The 25,266-nt window shown below is 39.1% G+C and overlaps 1 protein-coding gene and 1 pseudogene across 2 annotated transcripts in view; one reads left to right on the forward strand and one right to left on the reverse strand.

Annotated features, from left to right (window-relative positions):
- The window catches only part of RYK (receptor like tyrosine kinase), a 111,754-nt gene extending 87,068 nt beyond the window's left edge, over positions 1 to 24,686 (forward strand). For both annotated transcript variants that reach the window (XM_069565361.1, XM_069565358.1), the window contains exons 14-15: positions 22,626 to 22,762; positions 24,256 to 24,686. In XM_069565361.1, the coding sequence (XP_069421462.1) occupies positions 22,626 to 22,762; positions 24,256 to 24,367 (249 nt within the window). In that variant the 3' untranslated portion in view covers positions 24,368 to 24,686. The remainder of the gene's footprint in view (positions 1 to 22,625; positions 22,763 to 24,255) is intronic.
- Positions 4,775 to 5,423, reverse strand: LOC138430351 (geranylgeranyl transferase type-1 subunit beta-like; annotated as a pseudogene).
- Positions 24,687 to 25,266: the final 580 nt, after the last annotated feature.

Raw genomic sequence — 25,266 nt, forward strand, 5'->3', positions numbered from 1 at the left:
ACCAGACCACCTGACCTGCCTCTTGAGAAGCCTATATGCAGGTCAGGAAGCAACAGTTAGAACTGGACATGGAACAACAGACTGGTTCCAAATAGAAAAGGAGTACATCAAGGCTGTATATTGTCACCCTGCTTATTTAACTTCTATGCAGAGTACATCATGAGAAACGCTGGGCTGGAGGAAGCACAAGCTGGAATCAAGATTGCCAGGAGAAATATCAATAATCTCAGATATGCAGATGATACCACCCTTATGGCAGAAAGTGAAGAGGAACTAAAAAGCCTCTTGATGAAAGTGAAAGAGGAGAGTGAAAAAATTGACTTAAAGCTTAACATTCAGAAAACTAAGATCATGGCATCTGGTCCCATCACATCATGGCAAATAGATGAGGAAATAGCGGAAACAGTGTCAGACTTTATTTTTCTGGGCTCCAAAATCACTGCAGATGGTGATTGCAGCCATGAAATTAAAAGATTCTTACTCCTTGGAAGGAAAGTTATGGCCAACCTAGACAGCATATTTCAAAAGCAGAGACATTACTTTGCCAACAAAGGTCCATCTAGTCAAGGCTATGGTTTTTCCAGTGGTTATATATGGATGTGAGAGTTGGACTGTGAAGAAAGTTGAGTGCCGAAGAATTGATGCTTTTGAACTGTGGTGTTGGAGAAGACTCTTGAGAGTCCCTTGGATTGCAAGGAGATCCAGCTAGTCTATCCTAAAGTAGATCAGTCCTGGGTGTTTATTGTAGGGTCTTATATTGAAGCTGAAACTCCAATACTTTGGCCACCTGATGAAGAGCTGACTCATTTGAAAAGACCCTGATGCTGGGAAAGATTGAGGGCAGGAGGAGAAGGGGACGACAGAGGATGAGATGGTTGGATGGCATCACTGACTCAATGGACATGAATTTGGGCAGGCTCTGGGAGTAGGTGTTGGACAGGGAGGCCTGACGTGCTGCAGCTCATGGAGTCACAAAGAGTCAGACACGACTAAGCGACTGACCTGAGCTGAGAATAGATATTTTCCTTAAGAGATCTTGTGAACATCTCTTTCCTTTCCTGCCTTATCCTTATCATTCTATTTAATATTCCCTTCAAATGGCCCCATTGTTCTTATGGAGCAATGTCAAAGCATCTGATACCATGGAGGAAAGTACTGTATATAGCAGATATATGTGATGGCTTGGTAGGCATCCAATATTAGATCTGAGGACAGATTTATGGTAGAATTGATCTCTTTTCAGTCATGTGTGACACTCTGTGTCCACAGATTGCTGATTTTTGAAGTTGAATTAACAACATGTACTCAGTCTGATGCTTACTGCAGTCAGTGTGTATTTTTTGTCAGTGCATTTTATATGCAGTCATTGTACACTTGGGGACTTTTTTTTAACTGTAGTAGAATAATATTGCCATAATATAAAATATTGTGGCATAAATATAAGATTATTAAGATTTTTTAGGTGATAGTTTACACTGAAGAGTTATTAAAAAGACCCCTTTAAAGCTCACTTGTATAAATTTATTAATCAGATCCCTGCCTCTGTCCTTTGCCTCTCTCTGTTCAACATGCCACCACTGTGCATCCAGTAAAGCTTTTTTATTTTATTTTTTGTTTTGTTTTAACAGTGATGGATGTGATTTATTGATAAACTGATTACTAATAAAAGTAAGTTATACTAACTTCCTTACAATTCAAGTAGGTCACAGAATGAAGAAAACAAAGCAAATCCCCAGTCCTTAACCTCTAAATGTTACATTTCCTTCCAGCTTACCTGAATATACAAATATATGAATGACTGTGTATAGAGCTATACCATTAAATTTACTTGAATAGTGTTATTTTTTTTTTCTTACCTAAATGTTTACTTATCTAATTAGAAAAATTAAAGAACTATCAGTTTGAAATTAGAGCAGTTAACACAAAGGGGCAACAAACTAAAAAAAAATCAAATGGCTAAAAATAACTCAGTTATAAAAGTACAATTTACAGTATCATTTATCTCAGTAAAAGAAACAAAACCACTAAATGTCTTTCCTTCTAGATAAGACTGTTTTCTCTGCAGAAAGGAAAAAAAAAGCAACTAATGATTTGCAACTATAATCCAATATAACTATTATTTACCCCAGCAACATCTAAAAACATAGGAACCACACAGCACAAAAATCTCCCTTTAGAAAATTATTGTATTAGTTAAGGTGTTTATTCTTGCTGTGAAGTTAGTTTCATTTGTATAGGCCACAAAAGTTTAATTGGCACATTTTACTTAAGAATAAGACAAAGTAAGTCATTCTTCTTTTTAAAAATTATGGGATATTCCATTTTCAAAGAACCATCCCAGATACTTTGTTCATTATATCAGTGTTCTACCATAAGCAGCCAGGCTTTTTAAATGATCACTAAGTGTCCAAATACCTGAAGTTTATCAATGCTGTTTAAACTGTTAACTTCTTTTGAAGATATGTGTACATTTATAATATGATAGTTTTGTACTGAAGAATTTTTTTTTAAGATAACCTACAGTACATATAGTTAATTTGCCTCACAGAACTTAGAGATACAGTATAAACATTTAAGAACCACAACAGAGTCCACTGTGGTTCAAACTTGAATGGATATTTTCTTGAACCTAGTACAGAGGTTACTGGCTCAAGACGATATTCCAGAGTGACATGAACACAGAATTCTCTTGTAAGACTCTACTTTTTTAAAAAAGAGCACACTTGGTTATGTTGTTACTCAGTCGCTAAATCATGTCCAACTCTTCTGCGACCCTTTGGACTTTTGCCCACCAGGCTCCTTTGTCCATGGGATTCCCCAGACAAGAATACTGGAGTGGGTTATCGTTTCCTTCTCCAACAGATCTGCCCAACCTGGGAACTGAAAGTGCATCTCCTGCAATGGCAGGTGGATTCCTTACCACTGAGCCACCAGGGAAGCCCTGTACTTGGTTATACATGGCTTTTAGCCTTGAGCTACAGTTACGCTACAAATCCTTCCCACCCTCCCACTCGAAGTTAGTCATGTGGAGATGTGTGCCTTCTCTGAGCGCTGTTCCCAATCAAAGTTAGTCATGTGGAGATGTGTGCCTTCTCTGAGCATGTTCCCCAATCAAAGTTAGTCGTATGGAGATGTGTACATTCTCTGAGCACGTTCCCCAGTCAAAGTTAGTCATGGGGAGATGTGTACATTCTCTGAGCACTGTTCAGACAGCCCTTGGTTTTCTAGCTCTGATGGAGATCTCAAAGGTGCTCAGAAGTCCATGTGTTTACATTCAGACCAGGATGAACTTTATGAATGCCACTTTCCTCCATTAGTGACAGGCCACAGATTCCAAAGTGTACATGCAAAGCATCTAAATGATTATCTGGTCACTCGACAAATCCCCCTGTGAGTCAGTCTTAAGTTGATGAGATGTAATTTTTGTTTACCTCAAAGTTCAGTTCAGTCGCTCAGTGGTGTCCCACTCTTTGCGACCCCATGAATCGCAGCACGCCAGGCCTCCCTGTCCATCACCAACTCCCGGAGTTCACTCAGACTCATGTCCATCGAGTCAGTGATGCCATCCAGCCATCTCATCCTCTGTTGTCCCCTTCTCCTCCTGCCCCCAATCCCTCCCAGCATCAGAGTCTTTTCCAGTGAGTCAACTCTTCGCATGAGGTGGCCAAAGTACTGGAGTTTCAGCTTTAGCATCATTCCTTCCAAAGAAATCCCAGGGCTGATCTCCTTCAGAATGGAAATTTAGAGTTGAGTTGCTCCCACTCAAAAAAAAAAAAAAGATATCTTCATATCAGGTAGCCAGAGTAATGGAGCTTCAGCTTCAGATTCGGTTCTTCCAATGAATATTAAGTGATTTCTTTTAGAATTGACTGGTTTGATCCCCTTGCAGTCCAAGAGACTTGCAAGAGCCTTCTCCAACATCACAGTCCAAAAGCATCAATGCTTTCGTACTCAGCTTTCTTTATAGTCCAGCTCTCATATCTGTACATAACTACTGGAGAAACCATACCTTTGACTATACAGACCTTTGTCAGCAAAGAAATGTCTCTGCTTTTCAATATACTGTCTAGGCTTGTCATACTTTTTTTTCCAAAGAGCAAGTGTCTTTTATTTTCATGGCTGCAGTCACCATCTGCAGTGATTTTGGAGCCCAAGAAAATAAAGTCTGTCACTGTTTCCATTGTTTCCCCATCTATTTGCCATGAAGTGATAGGACCAGAAACCATGATTTTAGTTTTTTGAATGTTGAGCTTTAAGCCAGCTTTTTCGCTCTCCTCTTTCACTTTCATCAAGAGGCTCTTTAGTTCCTCTTCACTTTCTGCCATTAGCGTGGCATCATCTGCATATCTGAGGTTATTGATATTTCTTCCGGCAGTCTTGATTCCAACTTCTGCTTCATCCAGCCTGGCACTTCATATGGTATACTCTGCATATAAGTTAAATAAACAGGTTGACAATATTCAGCCTTGATGTACTCCTTTCACAATTTTGAACCAGTCCGTTGTTCCATGTCTGGTTCTAACTGTTGCTTCTTGACCTGCATACAGATTTCTCAGGAGGCAAGTAAGGTGGTGTGGTATTCCCTTCTCTTTAATAATTTTCCACAGTTTGTGGTGATCCACACAGTCGAAGGCTTTGGTGTAGTCAGTGAAGCAGATGTAGATGTTTTTTTGGAACTCTCTTGCTTTTTCTATGATTCAACAGATGTTGGCAATTTGATCTCTGGTTCCTCTGCCTTTTCTAAATCCAGCTTGAACACCTGGAAGTTCTTGGTTCATGTATTGTTGAAGCCTGGGTATACAAATTACATGTCATTTTTACTGCCTTCTAGTATGCACAAAAACTTTCATCTTTTAGCTGAAGGGTTCTCTAACCTTCTAAGCAAGCATCTTTATTTACTTGGCTTAAGTCAATCTCCAAGAATAACTAGGAATGAAAGGTCAATGTAGGTCATTGCTGTGTGGCCACTATCGTGAGGGTAAACTGTTCAAGGATTCTTTGATGGATTGAATGAATACCCAGATATGAAGAGCCTCAGAAACCACGGTGATTTAGATTTGATCTGTCTTCTGTGGGAAAGACCTGCAGGGGGTAAATCCAGTCAATTATATCATCCCTGTTCACCACATGCAAGGAGTCCAAAGTTTCAAGCATGGAGAGTGCAAAAAATGCAATAGTCAGTTGCTCACCCCAGCCCTTGCATCTTAGCTCATGGGAGCGTGGGTGACCACAGGCTGGCAGGGAGTGGAGACAGTGCCAGGTGGGTGGTTGTGCAGCCCCCCTGAGGGTGTTTCCCGGCTCCACAGTGCCTTTCCGCAGGACCAGCCTATGTCACACACTCACTGTGGCCATCAGTTACCTCCTGCAGACAGCGCTGGAAGCACATGTTGGTCCCATAGGAGATCTAGCCGCTCATCCCCCATGGCTGCCATGCTGCTGCCAGTAAAGCTTTTTTAAAGTAACATAATTCTATAGATACATGTTTCAGCTGTGGTTAGTTGGAAAGGGGTTAAAAATATGTCTGAAAAATTAAACTTGGTAGAATATTATAACTTCAAAAATTGGATATTCCAAAAGGGGTATATATTAATAAAACCTATACCTTGAATACAGCATAGTGTTAGTTTTGGAAGTTTGTGAAAATGTAGTTAATGTCAATGAAAATTGAGCTAAGTCAAGCCTCCACTTCCAGGAATGTTACTTCATGATATTTTGATCTTCAAAGTGAACTCTTAAAAGAACTGGTAAAGAGAGATCCAGACTCCTTCCCTGTCGTTTTCAGAACTTCCTGTCCCTTATCTTCTTGTTTTATCTATTGTTGTTGTTCAGTCCCCCAGTTGTGTCCCACTCTTTGTAAGCCCGTGAATTGCAGCACGCCAGGCTTCCCTGTCCTTCCCTACCTCCCAGAGTTTGCTCAAACTTGTGTCCATTGAGTCGATGATGCCATACAGTTATCTGATTTTCTGTCAGCCCCTTCTCCTTCTGCCTTCAGTCTTCCCCAGCATCAAGGTCTTTGCCCATGAGTCCGCTCTTTGCATCACGTGGCCATAGTATTAAAGTTTCAGCTTCAGCATCCGTCCTTCCAGTGTACATTCAGGGTTGACCTCTTTTTAGGATTGACTGGTTTGATCTCGTTGCTATCCAGGGGACTCTCAAGAGTCTTCTCCAGCACCATCGTTTGAAAGCATCAATTCTTTGGCACTCAGCCTTCTTTATGGTCCAGCTCTCACATCTGTACATGACTACTAGTAAAACCATAGCTTTGACTATATGCACCTTTGTTGGCAAAATGATATCTCTGTTTTTAAATATGCTGTTTAGGTTTGTTGTACTTTTTCTTCCCAGGAGCAAGCGTCTTTTAATTTTTTGGCTGCAGTCACCATCCACAGTGATTTGGAGCCCAAGAAAGTAAAGTCTGTCACTGTTTCTATTTTTTCCCCATCTATTCGCCATGAAATGATGGAACCAGAGGCCATGATCTTCATTTTTTGAATGTTGAATTTTAAGCCAGCTTTTCCACTCTGCTCTTTCACCCTTATCCAGATGCTCTTTAGTTCCTCCTCGTTTTCTGCCATTAGGGTGATGTCATCTGCATATCTGAAGGTGAAGGTGAAAGTTGCTCAGTCGTGTGTGACCCGATGGACTGTAGCCTGCCTATCTCCTCTGTCCATGGAATTCTCCAGGCCAGAATACTGGAGTTGGTAGCCATTCCCTTCTCTAGGGGATCTTCCCAACCCAGGGATGGAACCCAGGTCTCCCACATCGCAGGTGAATTCTTTCCTCTTTACCATCTGAGCCACCAGGGAAGCCCATCGTATCTGAGGTTATTGATATTTCTCCTGGCAGTCTTGATTCCAGCTTGTGATTCATCTAGCCTGGCATTTCTCATGATGTATTCTGCATATAAGTTAAATAAGCAGGGTGACAGTATATAGCCTTGACATATTCCTTTCCCAACTTGGAACCAGTCTGTTCCATGTCTGGTTCTAACTTTGCTTCTTGACTTGCATACAGGTTTCTCAGGAGGCAGGTAAGGTGATCTGGTATTCCCATCTGTTTAGAATTTTCCACAGTTTTTTGTGATCCACACAAAGTTGTTAGTGTAGTCTGAAACACAAGTAGATATTTTTCTGGAATTCCCTTGTTTTTTCTGTGATCTGACAGATGTTGGCAATTTGATGTCTAGTTCCTCTACCTTTTCTAAATCCAGCTTGTACATCTGGAACGTCTCAGTTCAAATACTGATGAAGCCTGGCTTGAATGATTTTGAGCATTACCTTGCTAGCCTGTGAAAAGAGCCCTATAATGTGAAAGTTTGAACATTCTTTGACATTGTCCTTCGTTGGGATTGTAGTGAAAACAGCATTTCCATGTTGTCACTGCTGAGTTTTCCAAATCTGCTGGCATATTGATCTTCTTTGTACAGTACTTCTGTGTATTCTTTCCATCTCTTCTTGATCTCTTCTGCTTCTATTAGGTCTTTACTGTTGCTGTCCTTTATTGTGCCCATCTTTGGATGAAATGTTCCTTTGATATTTCCAATTTTCTTGAAGAGATCTGTTGTTTTCCTCTATTTCTTTGTATTGTTCACTGAAGAAGGCCTTCTTGTCTCTCCTTGCTATTCTCTGGAACTCTTCATTTAGTTGTGTATACCTTACCCTTTCTCCCTTGCTTTCAATTCTCTCCTTTCTTCAGCTATTTGTAAAGCCTCCTTTGGAAGGCTTTCCAAATTTGGAAAACCCAGTAGTGGCCACAGGACTGAAAAGGTCCATCCTCATCCCAGCTCCCAAGAAGGGCAGTACTAAAGAATGTTTAAATGTCCGGACAGTTTCACTCATCTCCTATGCCAGTAAGGTTATGCTCAAAATGCTGCATACTAGGCTTCAGCGTTATGTGAACTGAGAACTTCCAGATGTCCAAGTTGGGTTTAGATAAGGCAGAGGAACCAGGTGTCAAGATTGCCTACATTGGTTGAATCATAGAGAAAGCAAGGGAATTCCTGAATAACATCTACCTCTTGTTTCATCAGCTATGCTAAAAGCCTTTCACTGTGTGGATCATAGCAAACTGTAGAAAACTCTTAAAGAGATGGGAGTACCAGATCATCTTACCTTTCTCCTGAGAAACCTGTATACCGGACAAGAAGCAACAGTTAGAACCTTGTATGGAACAACTGGCTCAGGATTGAGAAAGGAATACAAGGCTGTTTATTGTCACCCTGTTTATTTAACTTGTACGCAGAGCACATCATGAGAAATGCCAGACTAGATGAGTTACAAGCTGGAATCAAGTTGGCCAGGAGAAATACCAACAACCTCAGATATACCGATTCTAATGGTAGAAAGCAAAGAGGATCTGAAGAGGCTCCTGATGAAAGTGAAAGAGGAGAGTGAAAGAGCTGGCTTAAACCTCAGTATTAAAAATCTAAGATCATGGCATCCAGTCCCATCACTTGATGGCAAATAGAAGGGGGAAAAGGCAGAAGCAGTAACAGATTTCCTCTTCTTGGGCTTTAAAATCACTGCATATGGTGACTGAAGTGAAGTTCAGTTGTTCAGTCGTGTCTGGCTCTTTGCAACCCCATGGACTGTAGCCTGCCAGGTTCCTCCATCCATGGGATTTTCCAGGCAAGAATACTGGAGTGGGTTGCCATTTCCTTCTCCAGGGGATCTTCTCAACCCAGGGATCAAATCCGGGTCTCCTGCATATGGTGACTGCAGTCATGAAATTAGATGATGACTGATTCTTGGCAGGAAAGCTATGACAAGCCTAGACAGCGTGTTAAAAAGCAAAGACATCACTTTGCCTACAACATCCGTATAGTCAAGGCTCTGGTCTTTCTAGTAGTCACATATAGTTGTGAGAGCTGGACCATAAAGAAGGCTCAGCACCGAAGAATTGATGCTTTCAAACTGTGGTGCGGGAGAAGACTCTTGAGAGTCCCTTGAACTGCAAGGAGATCAAACCAGTCAATCCTAAAGGAAACCAGCCCCGAATATTCATTAGAAGGACTGATGCTGAAGCTGAAGCTCCAATACTTTGGCCACCTGATGCAAAGAGCTGACTCACTGGAAAAGACCCTGATACTGGGAAAGATTGAAGGCAGAAGGACAAGAGGGCGACAGTGGATGAGATGGCTGGATGGCATCACCAGTGCAATGGACATGAACTTGGGCAAACTCCAGGAGATGCTGAGGGATAAGGAAGCCTGGCATGCTGCAGTCTATGGGGTCATGAAGAGTCGGGCATGACTTGGCAACTGAACAACATTCAGATTATCTGCTTCTTGACTGAGCTTTGAGAATTCTTATCTTCCAAAGAATTTGTCTGTTTCATCTGAGTGTCTAAACTTACTGAGAAAAAGTTGTTCATAGTATTCTCCTACTACTTAACACCTGTAAGTAGTAGTATCACCTTAATGATTCACCTTTCTCATTCATTATATTGTTAATTTATAACATTTATTTCCTTTAATCTGGCAAAAGATTTATCATTAATGATATTCTCAGAGTTAAGAATTGTTTTCACTAATTTTTCTGTTTCCTGTTTCATTGACTTCCATCTAATCTTCATTATTTACTTTCACCTACTTACTTGGGGTTTAATTTGTTCTTGTTCTAGTTTCTTAAGGTGAAAGTGAAAGTCACTAATTTAAGACTTTTCTTCTTTGCTAATATTGATGTTTAATAGTATACATGCAGCATCCCACAAATTTTGAAATGTGTTTTTATTTTCATTCAGTTATAGTAAGTACTCTGTAATTTTCCTTTTGATTACTTCTTTCACATGAGCTATTTGGATGACATGTATTATTTAGTTTCTAAATAGTTGAGGATTTTCTAGATTTCTGTTTTTGATTTCTAAATTTAATTCCATTGTGTTCACAAAACCCTGCTTTGCATGAATTAAGTCCTTTAAATTTATTGACTTGATCATGGTCAAGAATATGGTCCACCTTAGTAGTAAATATTCCATGTGGACCCGAAAATACACCTTCTGTTGTTGTTGGATGGAATGTTCTATAATTGTTAGTTAAAGATAGTTGATACTGTCTTTCAAATCTATATCCTTAACTGATTTTCTGTTATATCAATTACTGCAAAAAGAGCATGGGAATATGTTCAGTGATCTTTTTAAACGATTTAAGCAATGAAAAAAAAAAAGTTGTACATATTTACCCATGCAGTTACCATGTCTGGTACTCTTTGTTCCTCTGTTAGAGCCATATTTCCATTTGACATTATTGGTTCCTATTGGACTTCCCTTACCATTTCTTATAGTGTGTATCTGCTTGTGATAAATTCTTTCAGCTTTTTTATTTCTGGAAAAGGCTTTATTTCTCCTTCATATTTTGAAAGATATTTTAGCTGGGTATTTTTCATGCAGTAGATGTTGAAGATGTTTAAAGATGTTGCTTCACTGTCTTCCCCCTTGAGTGGCTTCCAGTGAGAAAGTATCCTGGTTCCTCTGTATATTAACATTCTTTTTTCTGGCAGCTTTTAAGATTTTCTGTTTATCAGTAGTTTTGAACAGTTTGATTATATTCGGTAAATTTCTTCATGCTTATAGTGTTTGAGGTTTGTTGAGCTCTTAGAACTGTTGCTTTATAATTTTAATCAAATTTGGAAACATTTCAGTAGCTATTTCTTCATCATTTTTTCTGTCCACTGTCCCCTGTCCCATGTCTCCACTGCATGTTTTTGAGGACCCCACTTACAAATATATTCAGCAACCTAAAGTTGTCCCACAGGTCAGTGAGAGGTCCTTCTTTAAGAATTTTCCGTATCTTCTCCCTCCTATCTGTTGCTCTAATTCCATCTCAGATGAGGTATACCTCCTTCTATGCCAAAGTGTACCTTTACCTGGACTTCTGGGCCCATTCACCTGTCATTGCTTGGACCTCTCTTCCAGTAATCATATGTCCAGTTTCTTTGTCCCTATTGCTTCCTTGCCTAAAACCCAAACAAACTCAATAAAAGAAAACACAGTAAAACCTCTCTTGCTCTTACCAGCCCATTAAGGTACAATCCTTTCACTCCTCATAACTGAACTTCTTCAAAGTGTAATCTACTTATTGTCACCACTTTCTCATCTCCCACAGGGCCATGACAATCGTGTCTGTCTTTACTGATTTACTAAACCTGCTTGTTTAAAAGCCCCCAATGATTTCTTCATCCTTTCTGACCATTGCAGGTATGTTTAGAGACTAGAGTCTCCTTGAAATTATTTCCTTCCTTGGTTTCTGAGACACAGCATTCTCTGGATTCTCTTCTTACTTTTCTGCTTTATTTCACTATTCATCTTTCCTTTCTCAAACTAAAAGTCTGCATTCCCTATGTTCTTCTCTTGGCTTTCTTCTCTTTCTATTTGCTTCTTTATACCTCTGAGAACCATAAGCTCTCTGTTTATCCAGTCACCACTCTCATGAAGCTGATGTCCAATTTATAATATCCTGCTTCTGTGTCTTTCTATAAGTCCAGACCTACACTCCACCCATCAGTATCTTGAACTCAACATGCCCCATAGCAAATCAGTCATGTTTTCCCCCAAAACCAGACAGTCTACTTGTTGTCCTCAATTGTGTTGCATCTTCACAGTGAAAAGATTATGCTGGCATTCTCAGAAACATGGGCCCTGGGTACAAAAGCACAGTAGATATCTATGCAATGTATCTAATAGTTAAGAGGGACACCTTAGGCCACAAAGGTCAATGAATAAATCATTTACTCATAAATAACAACTGTAGTCGAGGGAGCAGATGGGATCTCCAAAGGGAAGTCTGTGGGAGTGAGACAAAGAGAAATATGAAGATTCAGCATGGAAATAGAGGGTAGAAGAGGACAGTGTGAGGCCCTCTGAGATCCTTTTATATAGTCAACTGTGCAGCTCTCCAAGGATAAGGCTAACACTGTTGGGTGTGAGTGATCTTAAATGCCCCAAAGGCACATGCCCATGTGTGTGCACAAACACATGTTATCAACTTCAATTCTGTAAACATGGAATACCTGCTAAAGGAAAATAATTATGACAAAATTCCCCCACTGCCAGTGGAGGTGTTGGAATTCCAGCAGAGCTATTAAAAGATGATAATCTGAATACCCCATATCTATTTAAAAGTTGATTTTTTTTTTTTTTTTTGCCACACCGTGTGGCTTGCACTGTCTTGAACCTAGGCCCTCAACAGTGAAAGCTCAAGAGTCCTACCCACTAGATTGCCAGGGAATTTCTCCAAAATTTAATTTTTAGTTAAAAGCCTGCCCCAAAAGAAAACTTTAGGTCTGTATTAAACTGGGGCACTGGTGAATGCCTTGAAGCATATAAGGAAGAAATAATACAAATTCTATACAATTTCCTTCAGAAAGTTGAGAGAATACTTTCTGTTAATTCGTGCTGGGGCTTCCCTTGTCACTCAGCTGGTAAAGAATCCGCCTGCATTGTGGGAGACCTGGGTTCGATCCCTGGGTTGGGAGCATCCCCTGGAGAAGGGAAAGGCTACCCACTCCAGTATTCTGGCCTGGAGAATTCCATGGATTGTATAGTCCATGAGGTCACAAAGAGTCGGACACAACTGTGCGACTAACACTAATAACTCATTCTCACTAACAACTCATTCTCATTCTTGAAACATCACCGAAGAAGACTACATATCATTATCATGGTCACAAATGTAAAAATTGAAAGTTTAGACTGCATAAATATATTTTAAAATAATATTATGACCACATTAACTTTATCCCAAGAATACAAGCCTTTTTATCGTTTGAAAAATCAAGCAGTGCAATATACCATATTAACATACTAAAAAAGAAAAACCACATGATCATCTCAGTAGATGCAGAAAAAGTATTAGAAAAAAAATCCAAAATTCATTTCTAATAAAAATTTCTAGCAGTCTAGGAATAGACACAAAAATTCCTCAGTTTGGTAAAGGGCATCTACACAAAACAAAACACTATATCTATTACTGTACTTAATGCTTAAAGGCTGAATTCGTTTTACCTAATACCAGTAACAAGACAAGGACACCTACTCTCATCAGTATCGTTCTCAAGGTTCTAGCCGGTGTACTGAGGCAAGAAAAGGAAACGAAAGGCAAGAAAAGAGTGGATAGAAAAAGTAACTTTATTTGTGGACAACTTTATGAAGAACATCGAGTAAATGAGTTTAGAAAAATTTAGAAAAACGAGTTCAGAAAAATATAAGATCAATGTTCAAAAATCAGTTGTATTTCTATATACTAATAAAAATCAGATATTAGAGTTTTTTGAAAGAAATAGCATAATGTATGAAATTCTTAGAAATATGACAAAAATTGGGAAAGATTTTTATGATGAACACTAGGAAACATTGTTGAGAGAAATTAACACCCTACATAAATGGAGTGCTGTGCCTTGTTTTTGGGCCAGAAAACTCAATATTGAGATGTTCTCCAAGTTGATCTATAGATTCAACACATTTTCAAAGAAGATATTTGCAGACTTTAAATGTTTTCTGTAGAAGTTGATAAGATTAATATGAAAAGATAACTTTTCACTTCACAAAACACTTTGAAAAAAGGACATTATGGGTTTGATTTCAAATTACCGTAATTAGAACAGTTGTGGTATTGGCACTAAGATAAATAGTTCAGTGGAGTAGAATAGAGTGTCTAAAACTTGACCTACACATGTATGGACAGTTAATTTGCAACAGAAGTGCTAAGGCAAGTCAGCGAAGAAAGGATTATCTTTTAAGTAAATAGTCCTAGAGCAACTGGATATCCAGCTACCAGGAAAAGAAAAATGAACGTCAATTCATAACTTGTTCCATGCACGAAAGTTACCCCAAAGTAAATCACAGATCTGAGTGCATGACCTAAAACTATAAAACTCCTAGAAGAGAACAGTAGAAGAAAATCTTTGGGGCTTTGCATTAAGCAAAGATTTCTTAGATAAGACACCAAGTAAAGATCTGTAAAAGAACAAATTAGACTTTATCAAAATTTGAAACTTATTCTCTTTGAAATTGTGTTGAGAGAATGAGAAGACAAGTCACACTTAGAATATGTTTGCAAATTGTATATCTATGATAAAGGACAAATTTGCAGAATATATAAAGAACTCTAGAAATTCAGTACAAGCTCAGAGGTTAAAGTGTCTGCCTCCAATGCAGGAAACCCGGGTTCGATACCTGGGTCACGACTTTGTGACTTCACTTCATTCCCCACTTTCAGAAGTTCACTTTATGTGACTTTGCTTTTTTTTACAAAAGACCTATGTTAATATAATGATTTTCACAAACCAAGAGAAATCCAAAGAGGATTTTGGTTTTATAAAAAAAGGTAAAAAGCAAAATAGCTGTCAAGTGTTTGTTTTGCAGTGGCGATTATAGAGGCATCTCTCACCCTAACTACCCTAACCAAGAGTAGCCTTGTCAAGCTCCTTACCCAGGCACTGCTGCTGCTAAGTTGCTTCAGTCGTGTCCAACTCTTTTCGACCCCATAGACGGCAGCCCACCAGACTCCCCTGTCCCTGGGATTCTCCAGACAAGAGCACTGGAGTGGGTTGCCATTTCCTTCTCCAATGCATGAAAGTGAAAAATGAAAGGGAAGTCGCTCAGTTGTGTCCGACTCTTCGCAACCCCATGGACTGCAGCCCACCAGGCTCCTCCGTCCATGGGAATTTCCAGGCAAGAGTGCTGGAGTGGGGTGCCATTGCCTTCTCAAACCCAGGTACTACACTTAGTATATCAGCATCAAGCCACCATAGCTTTTAACTGTGTTTGTGAACATTTGTGATTTATCTTGATATATATTGTGTGTGTGTTAGTAAACTGGTCCTAAAGTAATTACTGCCTCACTTTATACCATTTCAGTTTATAAACTGTTTCATAGGAATCCTCTACTTTCAGTTAGCAAGGGAAACTTATAATAAAAAGCAACCCAAGGGACTTCCCTGGCAGTCAAGTGGTTAGGATTCCGTGTTTCCAATGCAGGGGTTTTGGGTTCAATCCCTGATTGGGGAACTAAGATCCCACATGCTGGGTGGAGGGCCAAATAAGTAAATATAAAAGGAAAAAAAGGCAACCCAATGTTAAAAAAAAATGGGCAAAATATCTAAACAGATACTTCACCAGGGAAGATACATAGATGACAAATAAGCATATGAAAATATGATTAACATCATTAGTCATTAGGAAAATGCAAACTAAAACCACAATGAAATACTATTACACACCCGTTACTGTGGCTAGAATTGAAGACCAAAGTGTTTGCAAGGATATGGAAAAATGGTAGCTCTCTCACACTGCTGATGGGAATGTAATATGGTCCATTCATTCACTTTGGAAGGCAGTTTGGCAGTTACTTAAAAAGTTAAACATATACATACCACAAAATCTAGTAATTTTGCTTCTAGGTAAATGAAAGCAGGTGTTTTCCTTACCAATACTTGTACATAGATGTCCATAGCAGCTTGTTTTTGTAGCTAAACCAGGAAATAATCCAAATGTCTATCAACAGGTAAAAACTGCTTTATTCATATCCTATTCAACAATGAAAAGTTGATATATGCTACATCATGAATGAATCTCAGAATTGTTATTCGGAGTGAAAGAAGCTAGGAAAGATGTACAGTTTGAATAATTCCATTTATGTAAAATTCTATAGTCCTTGGGTCAAGAAGATCACCTGGAGGAGGAGGGCATGCCAACCGACTCCCGTATTCTTGCCTGAAGAATCCCATGGACAGAGGAGCCTGGCAGGCTACAGTCCATAGAGTTGCAAAGAGTTGGACACTACTAAAGCGACTTAGCATGCACGCAATAGAAAATGCAAACTATTGTTAATGACAGAAAGCAGATTATTGGTTATTTGGAAATAGTAGGGGTGGTGGTGGAGAGGACTAGGGGAAAAGGATTAGAGCTGTAAGAATCTTTTGGAAGTGATGGATTTGTTTATTGTCTTGATTATGGGACTTGTTTCAGAGGTATATACATGTGTGGGAATATAGCAAATCAGTTTATTATATGTTGGCCATATTACAGTAAAAATAAAAGCTGTCATCTGTCTTTGTTGTCTGACCATCACTGCTAACTCATCTAAGACTACTTCCTAGATTTGCAGGATCTTTAGACCCAGCTAGGTCTAAAGATAGATGGGTCTAAATATCTGTTAAAAATATTGACTTCCAGGCCTCCAAACTATTAAGATGGGGCTGGGGAATCTGTATTTTTAACAAACACTCCAGGTGACTCTTCTTATTACTCAAGCTTGGAAATCGCTTGTCCCAGATTAAATTAATTCTACTTTGGTCATCTGAACCTATTTCCATATATGAAAAAAGGATGTTAAGTTTCCAGTGTTAACAGATTTTTAAGCCATAGAACACTTGATGATGCACTACTGTGGTCAGATGAGATCATTCAGAATTGGACAAAATTTTTTTCTTACCATATATAATATATTGAGATTAGCCTTGCATTATAAATACCTGAAGTAACAAAATGAAAATCTCTGAATAGTCCCAACATTAGTGAACATTCTATCAAAGAGTAAAAAAGAATTTTATTTATATACCTGTTGACAAGTCACATCAGTGTGTTAGTGAACATCACATGTTGTTAGTGAAAAAAGGTATTTCATATCTTTTGTGTATTAAACTATAAAAGAATACAAGTTGGAGAAGAGGATTAAGAGAAATAGAAGAACATTGTTAGTCTCTACATGTTAATTAAATGGACATAGCAATACATTTTACATAAAACTCTGGGAAAAACAGCCTGACCTTCTTACTGACCCCTTTCCAGCAACATCAAACAAGTGGAAATTATAGAATGTCTGTCTAAATTTAAAATAGTTCAGTTATCAGAAGACTTTAGAGAACAAGTTTTCCACAAATCGTCCTTGTGCTATTTGGTCTTGATTTTTTTTTTTTAAAGAGGGTTGCTGAGCCAACATGTAATTAATCACTTTTTGTGTTGTTGTTAGCTTCTAAGGAAATGAAACTGCAACTTTCCATTTGGCTTTATTGTTCTTTTTTGGTGTTTATTAGTGTTGCAATTTGTAATACAGGAACCGTAGATGGTGCTTAGTGATAATGTGGACAAAACAATGTGAACGATGTACTTTTTAAAAGTCAGCTTATATATGTTATACTGTTATGATACCTGTGTACACTCCAGGTCACAAATACCACCAGCAGTACTGTCTTACAGTCAGAAGTTGTTAGAACTTCTTTTGTCAGTGGATGGGGTTACTTAAGTGGCAGCATCCAGTTCTTACCAATTCTCATTGTTTCTTCCTCCAAGATTGTTTGGATTGATTATTCGTTCCCCACAGCTGCTGCCCCAATGAGTAAATAACAGATCCGTCTCATCTTGTAAAGGCTCTGCTCCATCTGTGTAGGTGAACTACTTTCCCTGTGGAAATAAGACACCACTTTAAAAATTAATCATTGCATTGACTAATTACTGTCATTATTAAGAGTTTATATAAAGTTTCAGTTCAGTTCAGTCACTCAGTCATGTCCAACTTTTTGACACCATGAACTGCAGCACACAGGCCTCCCTGTCCATCACCAACTCCCACAGTCTACTCAAATCCATGTCCATCGAGTTGGTGATGCCATCCAGCCATCTCATCCTCTGTCTTCCCCTTCTCCTCCTGCCCTCAATCTTTCCCAGCATCAGGGTCTTTTCAGATGAGTCAGCTCTTTGCATCAGGTGGCCAAAGTATTGGAGTTTCAGCTTCAACATCAGTCCTTCCAATGAACACCCAGGACTGATCTCCTTTAAGGTGGACTAGTTGGATCTCCTTGCAGTCCAAGGGACTCTCAAGAGTCTTCTCCAACACCACAATTCAAAAGCATCAATTCTTTGACACTCAGCTTTCTTTATAATCCAACTTGCACATACATGACCACTGGAAAAACCATAGCCTTGACAATAGATGGTCCTTTGTTGGCAAAGTAATGTCTCTGCTTTTGAATATGCTGTCCAGGTTGGTCATAACTTTCCTTCCAAGAAGTAAGTGTTTTTTAATTTCATAGCTGCAGTCACCATCTGCAGGGATTTTGGAGCCCAGAAAAAGAAAGTCAGCCATTGTTTCTTCTGATTCCCCATCTATTTGCTATATAAAGTTTAAAGGTAGACAGATACCTGTGTATAAGCAGGCACTTTCTTTTAACTTTATTAATTTGAAATCATTTTTCCATTTTTAAGCAGAATAGAGTATTACTTTTAAACTGGTAAGTTTGTGGAAATTTCAGTAGACTCTGTCTCTGTGGAGATTTTAAAAATACAGACCCATCTGCATCTGATCCTGTTTTCTTCCGTCCTCCCAAAGCATAGACCTCAAGGATGGCCATTGCTCTACCTAGTGGTAACAATTAATGAAAAAGATATTAAGTCCAAAAAGGTTTAACTCTTTGGTTTGGTTATTTAGGATAACTCTGGTCTAAAAAAGAATTGAGAAGTGTTTCATCCTCCCCTGTTTTCTGAAAGAGTTTGTGTATGATGGTGCTGTGGTTTCGGTTGTGTTCCCCCAAAGCATGCATTGAAGCTCTTAACCCCTTTACCTCAAAATGTGACTTTTTGGAATTGTTAGAGATATAATGTTGAAAAGAAGTCATAATTAAGGTAAACCTTAATCTAGTATGACTGATGTCATTATAAGAAGAGACACTGGCCTGCAAGGGGAGAATGATATGTGAAATAGAGGTAGAAATTGAAGTACTACAGCTGCAAACTGAGGAACACTTAGGGTTGCTGGCAGACCACCAGATGCGAGGAAGAGGCAAGGAAGGATTCACCCCTACAGGCTTCAGAGGGAGAAGAGCCCTGCTGACACCCTGATTTTGGACTTCTCGCCTCCAGAGCTGTGAGATAAATACCATTGTTCAAGTCACCTGGTTTGTGGTGCTTTTTATGGCATCCCTAGCAAACAAATAATAGGCTTGTATTATTCTTTTCTTTCAAGCTTAATAGAACTCACCCAGTGAAATTGCTTGGATATAGAGTTTTCTTTGTGGAAACATTTTAAATTGTGAATTCAGTTTCTCTAAAAAACATTACTGAGCTATATATATTTTCTTTTTTGGTGTCTGTTTTGGTCATTTGCGTATATCAAGGAGTTTGTTCATTTCATCTAAATTGTTGGATTTATTGGCATAAAGTTGAGCTACTTGTAATATTTTTGGACGTCTATGGGGTCTGTAATGATGTTTCCTCTTTTATTCCTCATTTTGGGTCTGTCTTTTTATCTTCTTTGATCAGTCTAGCTTAGGGTTTCCTCAGTTGGGGGTAATTTTGTACCCTCTGTCCTGGGGGTTTGGGCATTTGGCAGTATCTGGAGGCATTTTCAGTTATCACTGCTTGGGGCATCTAGTGGCTGAAGGCCAGGGATGCTGCTGAACGAAACATCCTGCCATGCACAAGGCAGCCTCTTGCGGTAGAAATTCAGTCACTCTGTAACGTCAGTAGTGCTGAGGTTAAGAAACCTGTTCTAGGATTTACAAAGGTACACATACTGCTTTCAAATATTATGCCACTTCATATGTAATCTAAGCAGCTTACAATACATTGTTTTCACTCATCCCTACCCATCCTTTATGCTGTTCTGGACATACATTTTATTAGGTTGATGCAAACATAATTGTGGTTTCAGACCATGAATTTTAAATCATTATAACTAGACTCAAACACATCTTTATTAATCAAAATAGGAAGCATTACAATCAACACATTTTTGCTAGTGAGAAATAAGTTTGTTTATTCCTGTAACGTAAAAATCCATTCTTTGGGATTCAACAAACTCTCAGGAAAGCATTTTCTGCCTTCTGCTGGTTATGGAAGCATTTTCCCTGCAAAAAGTTGTAGAGATGCTTGAAGAAGTGGTAGTCGGTTGGTGAGAGGTCAGGTGAATATGGCAGATGAGGCAAAACTTTGTAGCCCAATTCGTTCAACTTTTGAAGCATTAATTATGTGACGTGAGGTCTGGCATTGTCATGGAGAATTGGGCCCTTTGTGTTGACCAATGCTAACAGCAGGCATTGCAGTTTTTTTGTGCATCTCATTGATTTGCTGAGCATGCTTCTCAGATGTGATGGTTTTGCTGGGATTCAGAAAGCTGTAGTGGATCAAATGGGCAGCAGACCACCAAACAATGTCTGTGACCTTTTGGTGCAAGTTTAGCTTTGAGAAGTGCTTTGGAGCTTCTTAGTCCAACCACTGAGTTGATCGTCGCTAGTTCTTGTATAAAATCCACTTTATATTGCATGTCACAATCTAATTGAGAAATGGTTCATTGTTGCGTAGAGGAAGACAAGATGACATTTCAAAATGACAATTATTTTGATTTTTGGTCAGCTCATGAGGTACCTCGGAGAAGGCAATGGCACCCCACTCCATTGCTGGAGAAAGCAATGGCACCCCACTCTTGCCTGGAAAATCCTGTGGACGGAGGAGCCTGGAAGGCTGCAGTCTGTGGGGTCGCTGAGGGTCGGACACGACTGAGCGACTTCACTTTCACTTTTCACTTTCACGCGTTGGAGAAGGAAATGGCAACCCACTCCAGTGTTCTTGCCTGGAGAATCCCAAAGACAGAGGGCCTGGTGGGCTGCCGTCAGTGGGGTCGCACAGTCAGACATGACTGAAATGACTTAGCAGTAGCATGAGGTACCTATTTACCAAGTTTTCCACCTTTCCAATTTACTTCAAATACCAAATGACTGTAGAATGGTCCATGTTGAGTTCTTCAGCAGCTTCTCAGGTAGTTGTCAACTGATGATGACCGGCTACTACGCTTCTCATTTTCAAGCTTCTCGTCTCCTTTGCAAAACTTCTTGAACCACTACTGCACTGCACATTTGTTAGCAGTTCCCAGGCCAGTTGTGTTGTTGATGTTGCGAGTTATCTCTACCGCTTTACAACCCATTTTGAACTTGAATAAGAAAACTACTCGAATTTGCTTTTTATCTAACATCATTTCCCTAGTCTAAAATAAATATAAAACAGCAAGTAATAAGTCATTAGCAAAAAAACAAATGTACATTAAAATGATATATAATATAACCACATTTATTTAATTGTATTCCAGTATCAAATGGTAAATTTCAACAATGCAAAAACCGCAGTTACTTTTGCACCAACCTAATACTTCTATTTATATTATAAACACCATAGTACATGGGATTTTGCTTTAAACAGTCTATTAAGGAATTTTTTAAATGAGGAAAAAATACCTAGTTTTCCGCATTCTTCATGCTTTGACTAGACCCAAATTCCCATCGGTGTTTTTTCTTTCCACATGAGGAACTATTCCCATGTGTCTCAGGGTAGGTCTGCCAGTGACATGTTCTCTCAGCTTTTGTTTGAAAACCTGTATTTTGTCTTCATGTTTCAAGTATATTTTTGCTTAGTATAGAATTCTTTGACAATTTAAAAAATACTCCAAAAGATAACATTCTACTGTTTTCTTGTCTAGATTATAATAAGAAATAAAGCTATTGTTCACTAATACATCTTTTAAAAAATCTGTATCCAAAAGATAACATTCTACTGTTTTCTTGTCTAGATTATAATAAGAAATAAAGCTATTGTTCACTAATACATCTTCTAAAAATCTGTATACTTTAGATAATATTTCTAGATTTTATTATTATTAAAAAATAGCTTAAAATTTAATGCATTGTGCTTAAATGTTTTAAACAGACCAGTTCTTGTGTTTTCCTCTCCTCTTTTTTCCTTTCCTTTTTTCCCCCCCATCACTTATAAAAAGTGTATTTTGTGGCAAGTTATTTCTTTGAGCCTGTTTCCTCATCTGTAATACCAGGCTACCAATGATGCTTATAGGTTTGTTGTGAAGGAAAAATGAAAAAAATGAGAAAAAATGGAAAAAAAAAAAAAAGGTCTAGAACTTGAAGGGATTCAAAACATGACAGCATGGTACACAGATATCTTCCTCCTTGTGTGCCTTCAGCTCCCCTGACCTCAGGGCTCGTGCGTGGTAGCAGATGAGTGGGTATCCCAGTCTGGGTCCTTCCCTGCCTCGTGGCAGCAGCTGCATGTAGACGTATTCCTGCCAGCCACTCCCCATATTCCTGCCGTACTCCCCAGAAGCCGCAGCTGAACTGAGGAGCCTGGATGGACCATGACTAAGCACTGTTGCCACTGCTTATGATTTCTGCTCCTGCCACTATCTGGTCTTCTACTCAAGCAAGGTTGAAAGATATTCTTTCCAGATACCGAAATTTCCTGAATTTCTGGTAATTTAAATTATTTGAATGTAGTGAAATCCATGACATTGTATTTTACATGATTTACATTTTCCACTTCTCAGCTATGCAGGCTAGCCATGGTATTTATAGTAACACGTTTAAATGTTAGGAAAATTTTAGAAATAATTAACGATTTTGAGTGGTGGGGCTTGTAATCAACAATAATTCTTTCCAGTGGCTCTAAGAATATACACTAATAATATTCATATTAAAGATTCCATTTATTGAACTGTTCTTTTCTGTTCAACAAGAGAACCTAACTGGATATGTCAAGAGTTGATTGGTATTTTTTATCCGTACCTGGCCGCAAGTAGCAGCATTCTGACCACTGTGTTAAATATCCCCTCATGGTGTTACTACTCTTCTTCTCAGTGGGCCTTTGGAGTGACACTGTGGGAGCTTATGACTCTGGGCCAGACACCCTACGTGGACATCGACCCATTTGAGATGGCCGCATACTTGAAAGACGGTTACCGAATAGCCCAGCCAATCAACTGTCCTGATGAACTGTAAGTTTCTTTCTGAGCTTGAAGACATGGATTTGATTCCATTTACAGTGATTGGGATAAAAGAAATAAGAACAGGTGTCCATACTAATACAGAGACTACTCTTTTGAGACTCATGCCTCTTTGGACTTGAATTATACTCCTGTAGAGAAGCTGTAAGCTTCCCTGATGGCTCAGTGGTAAAGAATCCATCTGCAATGCAGGAGATGTGGGTTCAATCCTTTGGTGAAGAAGAGGAGGAAATGATAACCCACTCCAGTATTCTTGCCTGAAAAATCCCGTAGACAGAGGAGCCTAATGGGCTCCAGTCCAAAGGGTCACAAAGAGTCGGACACGACTGAGTAAGCATGCACACAGAGAAACCACAAAGTCAGCCAGACTCAGTCACTCTTGAGTGCATTTGACATTAGGACATTTTTGTCTCATATTTGTAGTGATTAATCCAAGATACTCATTTGCATAGTGAGAAAACACTGAACATGCTGTTATTCAGTCGCCCAATCATGACCAACTCTTTGCAACCCCATGGACTGCAGCATGCCAGAACTCTTTGTCCCTCACCATCTCCCGAAGTTTGCCCAAGTTCACATCCATTGCATTGGTGATGCCATCCTGCCATCTTACCCTCTGACGCCCTCTTCTGCTTCTATATCGAGCCTTTCCCTTTGCCATCTGGCCTTGCCAGCTGGTGTGAATTGATATACGTATAAGGAAGATGTTCTGGTCTAGTGAGTGAGATATCTCCCGTCTCCTGCTTTTACCACATAGCTAGTCTTCCCATGTAATGGGATCAGAGTGGGCAGGAGGCTCTTCAGGGGTGTGATTAAGTCTCAGTTCCAGAATCCCCTGAGGTTTTTATACTGTGATGAGGGGGCAGCTTTGTACAGATTTTGCTATAGATCCAGGATTCTTACAGCTTAGTTACAGCTTCCCCTTCCTCCAAGTTTTTTCTCTCACAACTTACATACAGTTGACCCTTGAACATTGTGGGTTTGAGCTCTGCAGGTCCACTTCCATGTAGATTTTTTTTTCAGTGATAAATGTTGCAGTATCATACAGCCTATGGCTGGTTGAGTATATGGATGTGGAGGAACTGGGGATATGAATGGCTAACTATAAGTTATATGCAAATTTTTGACTTGTGCAGAGGGTCAGCTCCCCTCCCCGCTGTGTTCTTCAAGAATCAACTGTGCAGGATAAAGCAGATTATTATTTTGACTGTGTTTTAAATAGTTACATAAAATCTCTACTTGGTGGTATATTTTGACATGTTTCAGAATTGAAATCCACATGTAATGTCCACATAACTCATTTTTGCTCTGCGAAGAGATTGATTTTTAATATGTCTTCCTCTCCACACCTACATTTAGACTGAAAATGTAGCTGGTATCATATTGATCAAAAGGTTAAGAGTAACACCTTGTGGAAAAACCCAAACTTTTTGGCCAACCCAGTATATCGTCAATAGGCAAATTTTCTGGTTTTGTCACTGCAGATTTGCTGTGATGGCTTGTTGCTGGGCCTTAGATCCGGAGGAGAGGCCCAAGTTCCAGCAGCTAGTCCAGTGTCTCACAGAGTTCCATGCAGCCCTGGGGGCCTACGTCTGACTCTGCTCTCACAGTCTCACAGCATCAGGAGGAACGTGCCTGCCGGGCCTGCTTGGAGCCAATCTTGGATGCCACATACGTCACGCAGCGCCACAGAAGCACATTTGTCTTCCAGAACACCATGCCTTAGGAATGCTTTAGAATTTGAACTATATAAGACAGACTTAATGATATGGAATATTTTCTAGATATCACTTTTATTAGATTGAACTGAAAATGTTTGTGTAAATTTTTTGGCCAAAATTTTTTTAAACATAGTTAACTTTGGACTAGGGTACATTGTTACAAAATAAATAAACAGTTTTTTAAATTGTTTAAACATGGATATTTGGAATAGCTATCTTAGTGCCAACTGCTTTTTTTTTTTTTCTACTTCATCAATGTAGGTGATTCACCTTTAAAGTTTTTTGTTTGTTTGTTTTAATATCACCAGTCTTGGGAATGGTTTGTCTTCAAGATGCAGTACTTTTTCTTAGGGGGGAAAAAAAAAAAACAGAAAAAAATGTTGGTTTGCCTTGTACAGGAAAAGCTAATGTTGGAGGAAGAAAACTTAAAGAAAATCTAGAGAGGAAAAAAGAAAAATACTTACTGGAAATAGAAACTGGCCTTTCATGGAAAATTGTTTCTTTTTTTATTTGTTTAATGGAAAAGGGTTCTGCTTTCTTATTTTGGGGGAAGTAGGAACTGAGTTCATTGAAACATCTTAAATTTGGCAGAACCTAGCATTTCTGAGAGCCAGGAGTGGGCTTGGGGGCAGGTCAACAGTAAACAATGGTAATTTTATTTATTTTTACTCTTTGGAAAGGAGATAACAGAATTCCAGAAAGTGAAATCCTGTTTTTATAGTTAAGACTCCCTTTTCTTGCACCTAGAATAGTGCTATGCACAGAATGGGTGCT

The sequence above is a fragment of the Ovis canadensis genome, chromosome 1 (genome assembly GCF_042477335.2).
Source record: "Ovis canadensis isolate MfBH-ARS-UI-01 breed Bighorn chromosome 1, ARS-UI_OviCan_v2, whole genome shotgun sequence".
NCBI classification, from domain to species: Eukaryota; Metazoa; Chordata; class Mammalia; order Artiodactyla; family Bovidae; genus Ovis; species Ovis canadensis.